Raw genomic sequence first — 14,149 nt, 5'->3', positions numbered from 1 at the left:
TTGATTGTCATTTTCAAATCTCATCGTATTTAAGGCGTAGAAGTAATGTCTATTGGTGTTCTTACTAAGCTTTCCACTGAAAATGTTAATACAGCTTGGAATGTTAATTGTTCTTGAAAATGATCTTCTTGTTCTTTTATTAAACTTCCTACTTACATATTTGTCAAGCATCTCATGAAAATAGTGTTTCTGAATTTCAGAAATTTTAGAAGGATAGTTTTTAAGATGATGGTATGATAATTAGAATTTATTATTATTATTTAAAAAATCATTGTGTTTTTAATACTCGAATCTAAAAAATATTATTTTTATGATAGTCTAAGAACCATAAAATATGAAATTATTATTTAAAAAGGGCAAATTGCTGGAGAGTTTTACTAACTTGTCAACTTAATTACAAATATTTGCAATTTCCCATCCTCTTCTTCACCTGCACGTCCATCTTCAACTTAGAATAGTGCTGCACTCAGTCTTCTCTTCAGTTCCTTGCTGCATTCACATCCAGAGCACATTTCGTCAACATCTTTTCAAATACGTTACCCTGTTTTTTTTTTTTTTTCTTTCTGAAAACATTTTCGAAAAACAAATTTTATTTTATTTTTTTACCTCATGAGTTGCCTATCAAGGTTTGAAGCAGATAAAAATCCCCTGTTCTCCTCTGCCCTCCTCAGAAGATATGGAATCACCATGTCAATGGGTCCGTATGGCATGTATTTGCTCACTTTAAACCCTGCATTTCTCAGTCCAAATGATAGAGCTTCTGACATTCCATATAGCTGTGCAAATTCAAGCCTCGAGTTCTTCTTATCGATCCCCAAATCCCTCGCCTTTGCTGCCGCCATTTGCCCTGTGTAGATTTTCAACATTTTGAGTTAACTTCTGGAGTGAAAGGTACCACCAAACCCAATATTAGAATAGAACAAAATTAATAAAAATACCAAAATACTTTTTAACATTAATTTTTTAAAAATATTATTTTTTTAAAATTTAAAACACAATAAAATTATATATATCCAACATAACTATTATGAATATAACCACCCGTTTAATATTCAAGGACTCGAGGCGGCCATCAAGCCCTTGCATTGGGATCGAACGAAGGATTGGGCTCTAGACCATGCAAATGGAGACAGGGGTTGGGTCGGTTCCTATCTCTAAGGGCACGGACTCTATAGGATCGGGTTTGGGGCTTGGGCCAAGTCTCTATTTGTCCGTCTATGATTGGACTCGATGTATGTGTTGCGTCAGTGGACACAGGAATGGAGTGTGAATGCAGTTGTAGTGGTACCTGATTTGACGTTGTGGGTTGCAAGAACAAGTGCACCAGAACCATTGGCAATCTTACCGAGCAAAAAGGAAGCACAATCATTGTAGCAAGCGTGCGTCTCCTCGATGCTGTTGTGAATCGGAGACTCACATCCTAAACAAGAAGCAATCTTACTTTCACTGGACATGTACGCTCCTCTCACCAGCTTAAACCCCATTGGAACTCCCATTTTCCCGGCGGCCTCCGTCGCCAACAACAACCTCTCTTTCGCATCCTTCAAATACGCTTGCATTGTGTTGTAAACAATCAGATTATCAACCTTATTGTATGTAATCGCAGACGCGTATGTCAAATAATCGATGGCGGGTTGAACCACCGTGTCCTCCGCATCGACTACCAATGGCACAGTTCCTTCCTGGCATTCATGGCATAGTTTTAACAGTCGCTCGTAACCCAATCGAAGTTCGGTTTCTTCTTCTGGCGTCAACGGTTCGGGTCTCTCCAGCGTGTGGTACAGCGGGCTGATATCAGAGAAAATTGGAAAATCGTTGAGCTTCCATGGAAGACTGAAAGAAGAATCCTTCTGTTGCCATCTCAGTAAGTCACTGACTCTCTTCAATAAACTCATGGAGCAAATTGCAGAGATCTTCACAACCACGAAGCTCACCTGTTAAAAATAATAATTAAAAAATAAATTTCACACATGACAATTGAAAGATTCCATGTGTATGTACCGAACTTTGTCAACGCCGTAAATTCCAAATAAACAGGGAGATGACGGCAGAACAGGAGACGACGGCAGAACAAGGTAGTTGGATCATCTTTTATAAACAGAACCAACCACAAGCTTTCGTCTAATAACTAATCTCGTAACTAATAAATTACGCGAGTCAAGAATTTTGACACGACACTTTAACCCCCGCCTTCCGTATACGGAAGCTTCTCTTTTGCTTCTCAAAATACAAAGTAGCTTATTTTACTCTGTACCATTGAAGAAGATTATTTGGATGAACTTTATAAAAAAAAAAAAAATCTTACCGAAGATGGAGCAAGGGATTTTGCAGATTCGACAATCTGCAAAAACTTCTGCAAATTCTGATCGCACTCACTTTTATCATCCGTATGCTCCACTGCATAAACCAACATCCCTCTCAAACCCGCATCGTTAACTTTCTGCACGCAACGTTTGGCGTCGGCACTGGATTCGCCGGCGCAGTAATGTTCGTAAAACGTATGTTTAAGAAAACCGGTGATGATTCCGCGCGTGATGTTGACGTCCATGAGCCTGGAATTCATAACCCACATGCCGAGATCAGCTACGGGCTCGAAGGCGGCGAGGTTGAGGTTGAGGAGCGAGCGTAACAGCTTGGAAGTTGAAATCAAACGGAAGAGCTTCTCATGGTCGTGAACGTTGAGCGGAGAAGAAAAGAAGTAGTCGTGGTGGTCGTGTTTCTCCACGAAATTCAGCGGCGAAACGGCGGTTAAGGAGGAGGAAGCAGAGTTTAGCTGCCTTGTCCAGTGGTGGAAGTTTTGGAGGAGCTTTGGTTGAAAGAAACGAATGGCCATGAGATGGAACTTTTGTTTTTCTTTCTTTTCTCCTTAGGCTTATTGGAATCTCTCTAGCTCTTTGTTTCAACTGCGAGGAGGTATATATGAAGAAATATAATTTATAAGGCGTAAGCTGGAATTAAATTAAAATACAGGGAAGTCAAGTCAAATAATAAAATTTAAATAGGGTTCATGAAAATTTTTAAGAAATCAAAGGAAATATTGACTGAAATATTACGTAATACTAGGAAAGTGCTAGATTCTAGAATATGCTTTGGATTTATACCAAAATTTTGAAACATATTTATTAAGATTCTTAAGGGAGAATATTCACCATTCATAGAATCTGACAAAAAAAAAAAAAATACTTTTCTGATTAATTAAATTATTTTTCATTAATCATTGTGATTACCTTAACTAATAACAAAACCTTAATTACTTCGTAATGAAATATTTGTAATACAACTATGATTCCCCTAAATAGAAAATATGAATCAGTACACTTGATTTTTTTTAAAACCACATTGAAAAATGAGATTTTTTCGAATATTATTAGAATCTCTTCATTGTTCAATTTGAAACCTAATGGGTTTCTCTAAAAGTGGTACATTTTATCTCAAAAAACTAGTTTAAAATGTGAAATATTCCCTCACACTATATTCCGACTCAATTCAATTCATGTCCCAACCAATAGGGGATGCAACACTCCTGCTCATACTCAAACCCAATGACCTTCTCTTACCTTAATTAGACTGACCAAAAAATAAAGAAGAGAAACTTTCCCTATATTTAAGTCTCTATAAATGAGATTTATCCTATGAAATCTAGATGAAAATTTTCAAACCTTGAGTTTTGATATTAATTTGTAGGACCTTTAGAAGCGATGTTGGTCTCTCCCACCCGGACTTTTATTTCCAACCAATATGGGATTACCATCATGAACATATGTAAAACAAGCAAACAATTTAACAAAATTTCAGAAAATAAGGAAATTTTGAGAGAAATTATGTCTAATTTTAAATAGAAAAAAAACATGATCATTTTTCACAATTTCATCTAGCTGAAGACCTTCAAAAATATCCAAAACCTATAATTGTCCTATATGTAGAGTAGAGGAAGCTGTTCTGAAGAAATTGGGTAAAAGAAAGAGGGTTAGAATTAAAGCAAGAGAAAATGAGACATGAGCTTCATGTGGCAGCTTCTCCATGAAATCTCCATCAGTTAGCAGATATTGTCAGCGGTATCCCTGGTCCAATGCCAAAAAATGCTCCAGCTTCAACCATATGGAGACACATGTCACCTGGCATCACAGATATCTAAAAATGGCTTGATATCTACACACTATAAAGCTGTGTAGGGAATGAGTTCAAATTCATCAAAGCAATTGAGTTTTGAGTTTTACTTCCTACTGTCTTTTCAGTTAATTCCAGAGGAAACTGAAGATGAACCAATCCCAGAACTCAGGTTTCCAAGCTGGCCAGGCCAAAGGCCAAGCTCAGGCAAGTTCGTGATTGGCTTACATAAATGGACATTAACATTATCTAATTCTAATTCAGTAGAAAATGATGTATATTTTTGCATTTTCTTCCAGGAAAAGAGCAGCCAGATGATGGACAAGGCTAGGAATGCTGCCCAATCTGCCAAGGAATCAAGCCAAGAGGTATATGTACAGAGCATACAATAAAGCTAGCTTCTAAAAATTTCATTAACATTTCCACTCACAACAAATGTATGCAGGCTGGCCAGCAAATGCAGGAGAAAGCTCAGGGTGCTGCTGATGCTACCAAGAATGCCATGGGACTCAACAAATGAAACCAGTGGATAAGAAACACCCCATCTGCTCCTCTTTGATCAGTGGACATTTATTTTGTTTTTGCCATTGTTTTGCTCATCAAGAGCTGGCTGTTTTTGTGTCTTTTTTTTTCTTTATTTTCTGTCACCAATGTGTACTTCGAACATAAAGAGAGAGCTTTAATTATTTTCTTCTAGTCTTCAAGCATTCGAACGTATGATGCCTCTTCACCATTTCAATTCTATCTCTCGGACTCCAGTCGACCTGGATTGAATTAATGGTGTAACAGGTCACTGATAAAAGATTATCTGAAAACACATTCTATTAATCCAATTGATCTAGACTCCATATTTCACACAATATATGAAATGGGTTCAGAATCTGGAGTCACAATATACCAATGGCCAACTCATGGAAAGATCAAGATCACTGCAGCATATCTCCTGAAAAAATTGATCTTTCGTTGAATTCAACAGCATTCCAATCCCTTCAATCAGGGACATTTACTGATTCCTAATGTGCAGCTTCAACAAGCATTACAAATCTTCCTCTTTTTTCAGAATTTTCAGTAGGATTGTGATATAAACCTTACGATAACCACACCCTAAAAACTATCTTTTGGGGTGTTGTTTTCTTAAGGTTCATATTATTTAGTATCAGAGTCATCACCACATCTCTCAATTGTAATTATACGTCGCGGGTAGTAATGCCAACATTGTAATGTTCCCCCAGGGCTATTAGTGAGTTAGCACACACCCAACCTACGTATACGATGAGACTACAGAGAATGGTGATAGGTGAATATCCCAAGTATAAATTATGAGACTTGGATCCTATATTAAAAAATATAAGCTTCTAATGTGGGATTTATATAGTCTTAGACTCTCTAATCTTAATAGCTAATTTTTGAAGTATGATTCTCCCAAGATTCATATCATATTGTGGCAAAATGACCGCACATGGATGTAAAAAATTACACCCTAAAAGGAGATTTGGCTTACTAGTTGACACTCTTATTTTACTCTCTTTCCATAAATGGGAGAGGGATTTAAAGCATCCTAGTCCAATAGCCTAAACCACAATGATATTGTCCACTTTATACACAGTCTATCACAATTTTGCTTTTGAGTTTTACTATCCAAAATGTCTTTCAACAGTTTAAAAGCTCATCAGCTATTTAATCATAATAGGTGAATGTAACACCTTAAAAAATACCCACATCGACAAAACATGGGAAAGATAGTGGATATGAACACTTCACATTGTTTGAGAATGATAAAAGAAGATTGGTTAAATAACTTATGAGTTTTTAAACTATTAAAATACATTTTGAATTGTAAAACTCAAAAGCAAAACTGTAACAAATTATATATCCAAAATAGATAATATTTTGACAATAAGCTGGGCTACTTTATGTTGGGTTTTTTTTGAGCCCTCTTACTTCCGAGTTACTTAAATCAAGCTAGTCATGGAACATTGAAAGAAAAAGTTCCTTAAACATTTGCCAAAGAGTGACGGGGTTAATTATCACAACCAGATAGAAGGAAGATTAACAAAGAGAACACACATTTTTATTGGCTTGATATAATGTAAACATACAAAAATCAATATTCAATTACAAGAGACACGGTACCTCTTATATCAGCAATGGCTCTATGTCAGAACAATCTTATTTTTCCCACTATCAGATTGACAGTTTTTGATATGCATAATCAAAACAGTAGTAATAAAAGATAACAGAGAACAGATCCCCTAAAAAGTCTAAGCTGATTTTTGGTGGGCAAGTTGTAGTATACCATATATGTCGATGATGCCAGGAGGGAAGGGTGGATCTGTTGCAGCGGTTACAGCTACCTTAGCCACGGATGTTACATGGACTGGAGGTATAAACAGTGGACCAATTAGCGGAATTTTAGACAGCAGTTTGGCATGCTTCAGAATCTGCATTAATTGAAACAACAAATTGCTCATAAACAGAAGACAGAAATACATCTTAGAAGAATTTTCATGCACGGCAAGAAAAATCAGAGATCGATCACAATTATCAAGTTCAAATGGAGCCTCTAAACAGAGGAAACTTCATCTGCTCAACATATATGTTATATGCTATCAAATGGAGGAACCACTCAAAGGCTCTATCTAGAATTGGCTCTATAATGGCAGCTTCAACTATTCTGTAAACAGCCATAATTTACCATCTCCAAAGGAGCCCCAATGATGCTTAGAGGCAGTTTCATCTGCCCCACCCGACGAGTCCCATGTATAAAGCCAGGCCTCAAAATTACACCTGTTACAATTGAACAAAAGCAATCCTTCTTACTATTACTCTGCTCCAAAAACTAATTATCAAAATCATGAAGTGACTATGGAAGGGAGGGATTACACTTGTTCGTAGCCATCTTGGTGGATTTCAGGAATTTCTCAACTAGAAGAGAATGGATATAATTTTGTATGAATTGATATTTTTTATAATCATATTAATTTCCATGTAAAAATTATGAAAAATTGAACTTAATTTTTTATCGTGTCATATCTTATTTAGTCAATTGAAGGGATGCTATGCAAACAAGCAAAGAAATAGGATTTCAAATAAAAAGAAAGAAAATCAAGAAGCTTTTAACTTAGGCGACTCATCTGTTTATATTTTTCAAATAATGCATCTCTCTACCTTTGCATGACCAGTTATCTCTTAATTGAGATTTCTGGAGGAAATGTTCCCAAGTAATCCAGAAAAATTCCCACCATCTAGCCGAAGACAATAAAAACAGAAGTCTAGAATCAAGCAAGAGAATACAAGACATGACCTCCATGTGGCAGCTTCTTCATTAACTCCGCCTCAGTGGCTCTCTGCATCAGAGTAAAGAAATATTATCAACTAGGGAGTAGAGAGGTAAAAGGAATCTCCAAGTGTACCACGTAAATGATTCATTGAGTCTGCACCAACTAAAAACCTGACTTTGATAAAAGAAGAAATAACTGCTATTATGATTGGTCAAGAAGGCAATGAGCAAAGATGAAAACTACATGATCAGGAATGCACAACATATCGGTGTATCTATGTATGTTCTGTCCAACTTTATACCTTCTATTACATCTATTGATGGTAAAATTCCCCGTATTTACACAGCCCCATCTCCCTAACATGAGACTGTTTATAAATTTTCATTCAAAATCATATAATTTGACTCCAGATTGACACATAGTTACTTCATTGATTGTAATAGTAACTAGTGAGCAAAGAGTACCTTGCCCTCATAATATCCTCGTAGCAAATAATTTACCAAACCGAAGTCAGCAGCAGAGATATACACAAATTTTTTTACACCTGAAGGAAACAATGTGGATGAAGCAGCCAAACAACTAAATCAGACATCTACATAAAATACAGAAAATCAACAGCATGAAGAATTAAAATATTCTTCTAGAATTTCTGAAAAAGCGAATTATTTATAATCAAATATGATTCATTTCATGACACATCTTAATGTGGGGTATGTATGTACACGTGCGCGTGTGTGTGTGCATAATTAGGCAATTTGCATCATGGATAACCAGTTACAGTCGATAAAATAAGAATCACTTGACAGCAGGCAGACCAAGTCAACAAAGTTAATAGTAGGCACTGAGCAAACAACATGGAAAATAATTATTTCATCATAATCTGCATAAAATATTATCAATCAAAAGAATTGGATTAAAAAAATGCCAACATGTGTGACAGGAAATCATGATTTCTTAATTTACATCTTGAAAGGTGTCTATCTCTTTTCAGGTCTAACAAAGAAAAGAATACAGAAAAGAGCAGGGGGAGGGAAGAGGGAATGTACAGCAGACAACTTCATTTAAAAAGATGCATAGTCATCTTCTACATTGTATAAAATGAATGAAAAATGTGTGCCTATTAATGATAGGAAGACAGTTGTGTAAAAGTGTGAATATTGCACAAGGAATTATGGCATACCTAGCTCTGTCGCAGCTATTACAGCATTTATGTTTGCAGTCCCATTAATTTTATACATATGCGAGTTTGATCCAAAACCTCCAACACATGAGATCTACAAATTTCACATCTAATCAACAAGCACATAGATTTATCTCATGAACTGAACATCTGAGAATCTGGTAGCTATGCTTTAAAGAAGATTGCAGTGGCAATCAAGAAGTTGTGTCAGCAATAGAGAGTTTAAGTTTATGCATGCATATTGTACAGATCAATATGTATTGCTAGACAAAGATAGAAAATCCTTCTAAGCCTTACAGCAACGAAATTACATTGTAAATTCTCATACACAATAAAACCATGGTAGTGATAGGCAAATTGAGGTTGCATAGAAAATATATCTAAGCCTTACAGCAACGAAATTGCATCATAAAATCGCATGCACAATCAAACCATATGCTAATTATAGGCAAATCGAGGTTAGAAGATATATGATCATATTAATTGCTACCTTTAACTTTTTCCACAGATTTTGTTTTATGATTATAGTTCTTATACTGACCTAGACTCACAGAACCACTATGTAAGATCACATACCACAGAGGTCACTCCAGTCAATGCACTCTTCAATGAGTCAGGTGAAAGCAGATCTCCTGCAATTCAGAAGCCAGACAGTGTTCGACTTGATCAACAAGTTACCATAATTTGTCTAGTAAACTCTCACCTTGATGCCAGACAATGCTGTTGGTCCAAGAATCCTGATAAGATGGCCTACCAGACCTAGAAATAGCAACAAAGTGCACAAACTGTTCAATGTGTTTGAACAAATATATAATAATTTACATATAAGGGTGGGTATAAGGAAGCACAATCCTAATAGTAATCTGTTGGAAAAGAAAAAGATAATATTTATCTATGGTTTTCTTGCTCTGTCTGCGGTTGTAGAAAAGTGTGAACCTGTCAAACATTTACGAGCCAACTTCACACAACTGTCCAGATATCAGGTAGAAGCCCAGAAAATTCATGAATGTCCTCTGTGATATTTCTTTTAAAAAAAAAAAAATTGAGGTATGAATTCAACAGCTATATGGATTATACAGATTATCGGTTATAGGACGGAATACCTGCTAAGGCTATGCACGGTCAAACCACGCTCTAGCGCTTCTCTACAGATATGCGAACCAACAAAGCCGTTTCCACCAAAAACAAGTATCTAAGCAAATCAGAGGCAAGTAATAGTTAGAAATAGTACAATGTGAAGTATGAATCAAAAGGAAAAAGTCAAAATCATTAGAGGCCTTCATCAATGCAGTAAAATTACCTTCTCCATTGAAGGAGATTTGTCACCTAGTGTCTCATCTCCCTTGTTTGAACTAGTTGACAACAGTCTCCCATTTTTGGACGCAGCAGCCATTTTGCTGCCTCAAAATAATCAGAAAAAGATGACAAACTAAAAAACATATCTTTAAAATTTAAGAAGATCAGAAATTTAAATCTTTTCACGCTCTAATCTAATGGGAAAAAATCTCTTTCTTTAAACATATATTCCACAACATAACCCTACATAAATCAAACACATTTTCCTCTAGCATTACAAAAAACCCAGATGAGAAGACAAGCATAAACTCAAGAAAACCAAAAAATGTTGACAAAACGACAACTGGACCCCTAACTAAACTTGGCCAAGTTAAGAAAAAAGAAACAGTTAAAAGAGTAAATAGCAGAAGCATTTACATGAGTCTAGGAAGCAAAGGCTGTGAATCAACCAAACGTGAAGCGCGAATCGACTTCATATTGTGAGTCTAAGCTCTTTGTGTTTTCTCTGGGTGAGAATTGCGGATGCTTGATCGATTAATATTGAAGTGCTTTTTCTAAAGAAGCATCTTCTGAACCTGCAACGTAGAGAAACAGAGAGAAAACACATGGCGCGTAAATGAGCAGCAACAATTTTTCTATCAGATGTACAGTGTAAGCCCACGTAGGTTGTTTTATTTTTGCATCTTCCACATAGACTTGTTTCGGCACCAGCAAGGCCCATCCGCATGTGGACCGTGCTAGGAGTTACAGGATAAGGCACAACCTAAGCCCCTGAGCCACGTCGAGGACCCTTTAATCCTAGTGGATTAGCCTGGGCCTAAGCACAATGAGTCGTGTCAGAGGTGATATGACCTATTGTCATTCCTTCTTTCAATTTTTTTTAAATGTTTATTTACATCTAGTTTTGGTATATAATTAAATATTAAATATTATTTTATTATTAAATCAAAATATTTAACCTCGTCCTAATTATTAGTCAAAGCTAAGAGATAAGTTTCAAGGATTCTTTTTCAAGCATGACAGCAACCCACCTTAGTTTTTTCTTCTCTTTTTAGTCTAATTAAAGATTTAAACTTGAATTTGTTACATGTTGTGAAGAGCTCATTTTTAGTTATATTGAGATTTTTGTGTTTCTTCTTTACAATATTTTTAAATTGTAACACCTTTGTGCAAAATTTATATTTACGAAATATTAAAAAAAAAATTAGATATATATGAACCTCTCACATAATTTGTATGAAAAATAATCAATTAAATACTAAATAAGGTTTTTAAACTATTAAAATATTTTTTTATTATAAATCTCAAAAACAAAAATATATTTTAACAATGAATTGAGTTATTAAATCAAAGTATTACAAATTATATTAAAATAACTTCGCATAATTTAAAAATGAGTTAAGTTTTTGGTTGCCTTTTTTTGTTTTTCCAATTTTATGGTATATAGTTATGGTTGCATGTTGACTTATGTCTTTACTTGTTTTTGGTTTTGTCGATCTTATGGATCCACTTGAAGTAGGCTTAGAGTGTGAAAGTTACATAGAACATAATTCTCATTTTGCAATTCACTTACTTTATCATTTATTCCATTATATTTATAACAATTCATAGAATTTGACCAAAAAAATAGAAAATATTTTTCTGATTAATTAAATTATTTTTCATTAATCATTCTGATTTCCTTAACTAATAACAAAACGTTAATTACTTTATAATGAAATATTTGTAATACAACTATGATTCCCCTAAATAGAAAATATTGAAAAATGAGATTTTTCCCAATATTATTAGAATCCCTTCATTGCTTAATTTGAAACCTAATGGTTTTCTCTAAAAGTGGTACATTTTATCTTAAAAAACTAGTTTAAAAGGTGAAATATTTCCTTACATTCTATACTCCGACTCATTTCATGTCCCAACCAATGTGGGATGCAACACTCCTCCTCATTCTCAAACCTAATGCCCTTCTCTTAATCAGACTGACCAAAAAGTAAAGAAGAGAAACTTTCTCTATATCTAAGTCTCTACAAATGAGATTTATCCTATGAAATTTAGATGAAATTTTTTAAACCTTGAGTTTTGATATTAATTTGTAGGACCTTTAGAAGCGATGTTGGTCTCTTCTGCCCGGACTTTTATTTCCAACCAATATGGGATTACTATCATGAACATATGTAAAACAAGCAAACAATTTAACAAAATTTCATAAAATCGGGAAATTTTGAGAGAAATTATGTCTAATTTTAAATAGAAAAAAACATGATCATTTTTTACAATTTCATCCAGCTGAAGACCTTCAAAAATATCCAAAACCTATAATTGTCATATATGTAGAGTAGAGGAAGCTGTTCTGAAGAAATTGGGTAAAAGAAAGAGGGTTAGAATTAAAGCAAGAGAAAATGAGACATGAGCTTCATGTGGCAGCTTCTCCATGAAATCTCCATCAGTTAGCAAATATTGTCAGCAGTATCCCTGGTCCAATGCCAAAAAATGCTCCAGCTTCAACCATATGGAGACACATGTCACATGGCATCACAGATATCTAAAAATGGCTCGATATATACACACTATAAAGCTGTGTAGGGAATGAGTTCAAATTCATCAAAGCAATTGAGTTTTGAGTTTTACTTCCTACTGTCTTTTCAGTTAATTCCAGAGGAAACTGAAGATGAACCAATCCCAGAACTCAGGTTTCCAAGCTGGCCAGGCCAAAGGCCAAGCTCAGGCAAGTTCGTGATTGGCTTACATAAATGGACATTAACATTATCTAATTCTAATTCAGTAGAAAATGATGTATATTTTTGCATTTTCTTCCAGGAAAAGAGCAGCCAGATGATGGACAAGGCTAGGAATGCTGCCCAATCTGCCAAGGAATCAAGCCAAGAGGTATATGTACAGAGCATACAATAAAGCTAGCTTCTAAAAATTTCATTAACATTTCCACTCACAACAAATGTATGCAGGCTGGCCAGCAAATGCAGGAGAAAGCTCAGGGTGCTGCTGATGCTACCAAGAATGCCATGGGACTCAACAAATGAAACCAGTGGATCAGAAACACCCCACCTGCTCCTCTTCGATCAGTGGACATTTAGTTTGTTTTTGCCATTGTTTTGCTCATCAAGAGCTGGCTGTTTTTGTGTCTTTTTCTTTTCTTTATTTTCTGTCACCAATGTGTACTTCGAACATAAAGAGAAAGCTTTAATGATTTTCTCCTAGTCTTCAAGCATTCAAATGTATGACGCCTCTTCACCATTTCAATTTTATCTCTGGGATTCCAGTCGACCTGGATTGAATTAATGGTGTAACAGGTCACTGATAAAAGATTCTCTGAAAACACATTCTATTAATCCAATTGATCTAGTTTCCATATTTCACACAATATATGAAATGGGTTCAGAATCTGGAGTCACAATATAACAATGGCCAACTCATGGAAAGATCAAGATCACTGCAGCATATCTCCTGAAAAAATTGATCTTTCGTTGAATTCAACAGCATTCCAATCCCTCCAATCAAGGACATTTACTGATTCCTAATGTGCAGCTTCAACAAGCATTACAAATCTTCCTCTTTGTTCAGAATTTTCAGTAGGATTGTCATAAAGCTTAGGACAACCACACCCTAAAAACTATCTTTTGGGGTGTTGTTTTCTTAAGGTTCATATTATTTAGTATCAGAGTCATCACCACATCTCTCAATTGTAATTATACTTCGCGGGTAGTAATGTCAACATTGTAATGTTCCCCCAGGGCTATTAGTGAGTTAACACATACCCAACCCGCATAAACGTTGTGACTACGGAGAATGGTGATAGGTGATTATCCCAAGTGCAAGTTATAAGACTTAAATCCCAGGTTGGAAAGTATGAACTTCTAATGTAAGATTTATATAGTTTTGGGGTCTCTAATCTTAATAGCTAGTTTTTGAGGTGTAATTTTTCTAAGATTTATATCATACTGTGGCAAAGTGACCGCACATGGATGTAAGAAATTACACCCTAAAAGGAGATTTGGCTTACCAATTGACGCTCCTATTTTACTCTATTTCCATAAATGGGAGAGGGATTTAAAACATCCTAATCCAATAGCCTAAATCACAACGATATTGTATGTTTTAGACAATTTATTACAATTTTGTTTTTGAGTTTTACTACCCAAAACGTCTTTAAACAGTTTAAAAGTTCATCAATTATTTAATCATAAGAGATGAATGTAACACCTTAAAAAATACCCACATTGACAAAGTATAAGAGAGATAGTGGGTATATATGAACACCTCACATTGT

At 35.2% G+C, this 14,149-nt stretch overlaps 4 protein-coding genes across 4 annotated transcripts; 2 read left to right on the top strand and 2 right to left on the bottom strand.

Moving 5' to 3' along the window:
* Nucleotides 1-321: 321 nt before the first annotated feature.
* LOC123226154 (proline dehydrogenase 2, mitochondrial-like) lies at nt 322-2,979 on the bottom strand. Its single transcript, XM_044650655.1, has 4 exons — nt 2,306-2,979; nt 1,289-1,934; nt 607-847; nt 322-489 (listed from the first exon to the last, which is right to left on the bottom strand). The coding sequence occupies exons 1-4, from the start codon at nt 2,831-2,833 to the stop codon at nt 450-452; spliced, it is 1,455 nt and encodes a 484-aa protein (XP_044506590.1). The 5' UTR covers nt 2,834-2,979; the 3' UTR covers nt 322-449.
* Nucleotides 2,980-3,820: 841 nt separating this feature from the next.
* LOC123226157 (stress-induced protein KIN2-like) lies at nt 3,821-4,814 on the top strand. The gene is made up of 3 exons (XM_044650660.1): nt 3,821-4,314; nt 4,407-4,475; nt 4,553-4,814. The coding sequence occupies exons 1-3, from the start codon at nt 4,258-4,260 to the stop codon at nt 4,625-4,627; spliced, it is 201 nt and encodes a 66-aa protein (XP_044506595.1). The 5' UTR covers nt 3,821-4,257; the 3' UTR covers nt 4,628-4,814.
* A 1,342-nt stretch (nt 4,815-6,156) lies between these two features.
* On the bottom strand, nt 6,157-10,505 carry LOC123226155 (uncharacterized protein At1g32220, chloroplastic-like). Its single transcript, XM_044650657.1, has 10 exons — nt 10,282-10,505; nt 9,869-9,965; nt 9,672-9,760; nt 9,272-9,327; nt 9,145-9,200; nt 8,569-8,662; nt 7,853-7,932; nt 7,412-7,454; nt 6,803-6,894; nt 6,157-6,548 (listed from the first exon to the last, which is right to left on the bottom strand). The coding sequence occupies exons 1-10, from the start codon at nt 10,338-10,340 to the stop codon at nt 6,369-6,371; spliced, it is 846 nt and encodes a 281-aa protein (XP_044506592.1). The 5' UTR covers nt 10,341-10,505; the 3' UTR covers nt 6,157-6,368.
* A 1,947-nt stretch (nt 10,506-12,452) lies between these two features.
* LOC123226158 (stress-induced protein KIN2-like) lies at nt 12,453-13,079 on the top strand. The gene is made up of 3 exons (XM_044650661.1): nt 12,453-12,589; nt 12,682-12,750; nt 12,828-13,079. The coding sequence occupies exons 1-3, from the start codon at nt 12,533-12,535 to the stop codon at nt 12,900-12,902; spliced, it is 201 nt and encodes a 66-aa protein (XP_044506596.1). The 5' UTR covers nt 12,453-12,532; the 3' UTR covers nt 12,903-13,079.
* The last annotated feature ends 1,070 nt before the right edge of the window (nt 13,080-14,149 follow it).

This window comes from Mangifera indica, chromosome 9 (genome assembly GCF_011075055.1).
Source record: "Mangifera indica cultivar Alphonso chromosome 9, CATAS_Mindica_2.1, whole genome shotgun sequence".
Classification (NCBI taxonomy): domain Eukaryota; kingdom Viridiplantae; phylum Streptophyta; class Magnoliopsida; order Sapindales; family Anacardiaceae; genus Mangifera; species Mangifera indica.
This window is presented reverse-complemented; position numbering and strand designations above follow the sequence as displayed.

Coding starts and splice junctions, on each gene's coding strand:
- LOC123226158 (XM_044650661.1), top strand. CDS start 12,533: ATGAACCAATCCCAGAACTCAGGTTTCCAAGCTGGCCAGGCCAAAGGC. Junction 12,590..12,681: donor AGGCCAAAGGCCAAGCTCAG/GCAAGTTCGTGA, acceptor ATTTTCTTCCAG/GAAAAGAGCAGCCAGATGAT. Junction 12,751..12,827: donor CCAAGGAATCAAGCCAAGAG/GTATATGTACAG, acceptor AAATGTATGCAG/GCTGGCCAGCAAATGCAGGA.
- LOC123226157 (XM_044650660.1), top strand. CDS start 4,258: ATGAACCAATCCCAGAACTCAGGTTTCCAAGCTGGCCAGGCCAAAGGC. Junction 4,315..4,406: donor AGGCCAAAGGCCAAGCTCAG/GCAAGTTCGTGA, acceptor ATTTTCTTCCAG/GAAAAGAGCAGCCAGATGAT. Junction 4,476..4,552: donor CCAAGGAATCAAGCCAAGAG/GTATATGTACAG, acceptor AAATGTATGCAG/GCTGGCCAGCAAATGCAGGA.
- LOC123226155 (XM_044650657.1), bottom strand. CDS start 10,340: ATGAAGTCGATTCGCGCTTCACGTTTGGTTGATTCACAGCCTTTGCTT. Junction 7,933..8,568: donor AATAGCTGCGACAGAGCTAG/GTATGCCATAAT, acceptor TGTTTCCTTCAG/GTGTAAAAAAATTTGTGTAT. Junction 6,549..6,802: donor TTGGGGCTCCTTTGGAGATG/GTAAATTATGGC, acceptor CAATTAATGCAG/ATTCTGAAGCATGCCAAACT.
- LOC123226154 (XM_044650655.1), bottom strand. CDS start 2,833: ATGGCCATTCGTTTCTTTCAACCAAAGCTCCTCCAAAACTTCCACCAC. Junction 848..1,288: donor AACCCACAACGTCAAATCAG/GTACCACTACAA, acceptor AAATCTACACAG/GGCAAATGGCGGCAGCAAAG. Junction 490..606: donor CTTGATAGGCAACTCATGAG/GTAAAAAAATAA, acceptor ATGTGAATGCAG/CAAGGAACTGAAGAGAAGAC.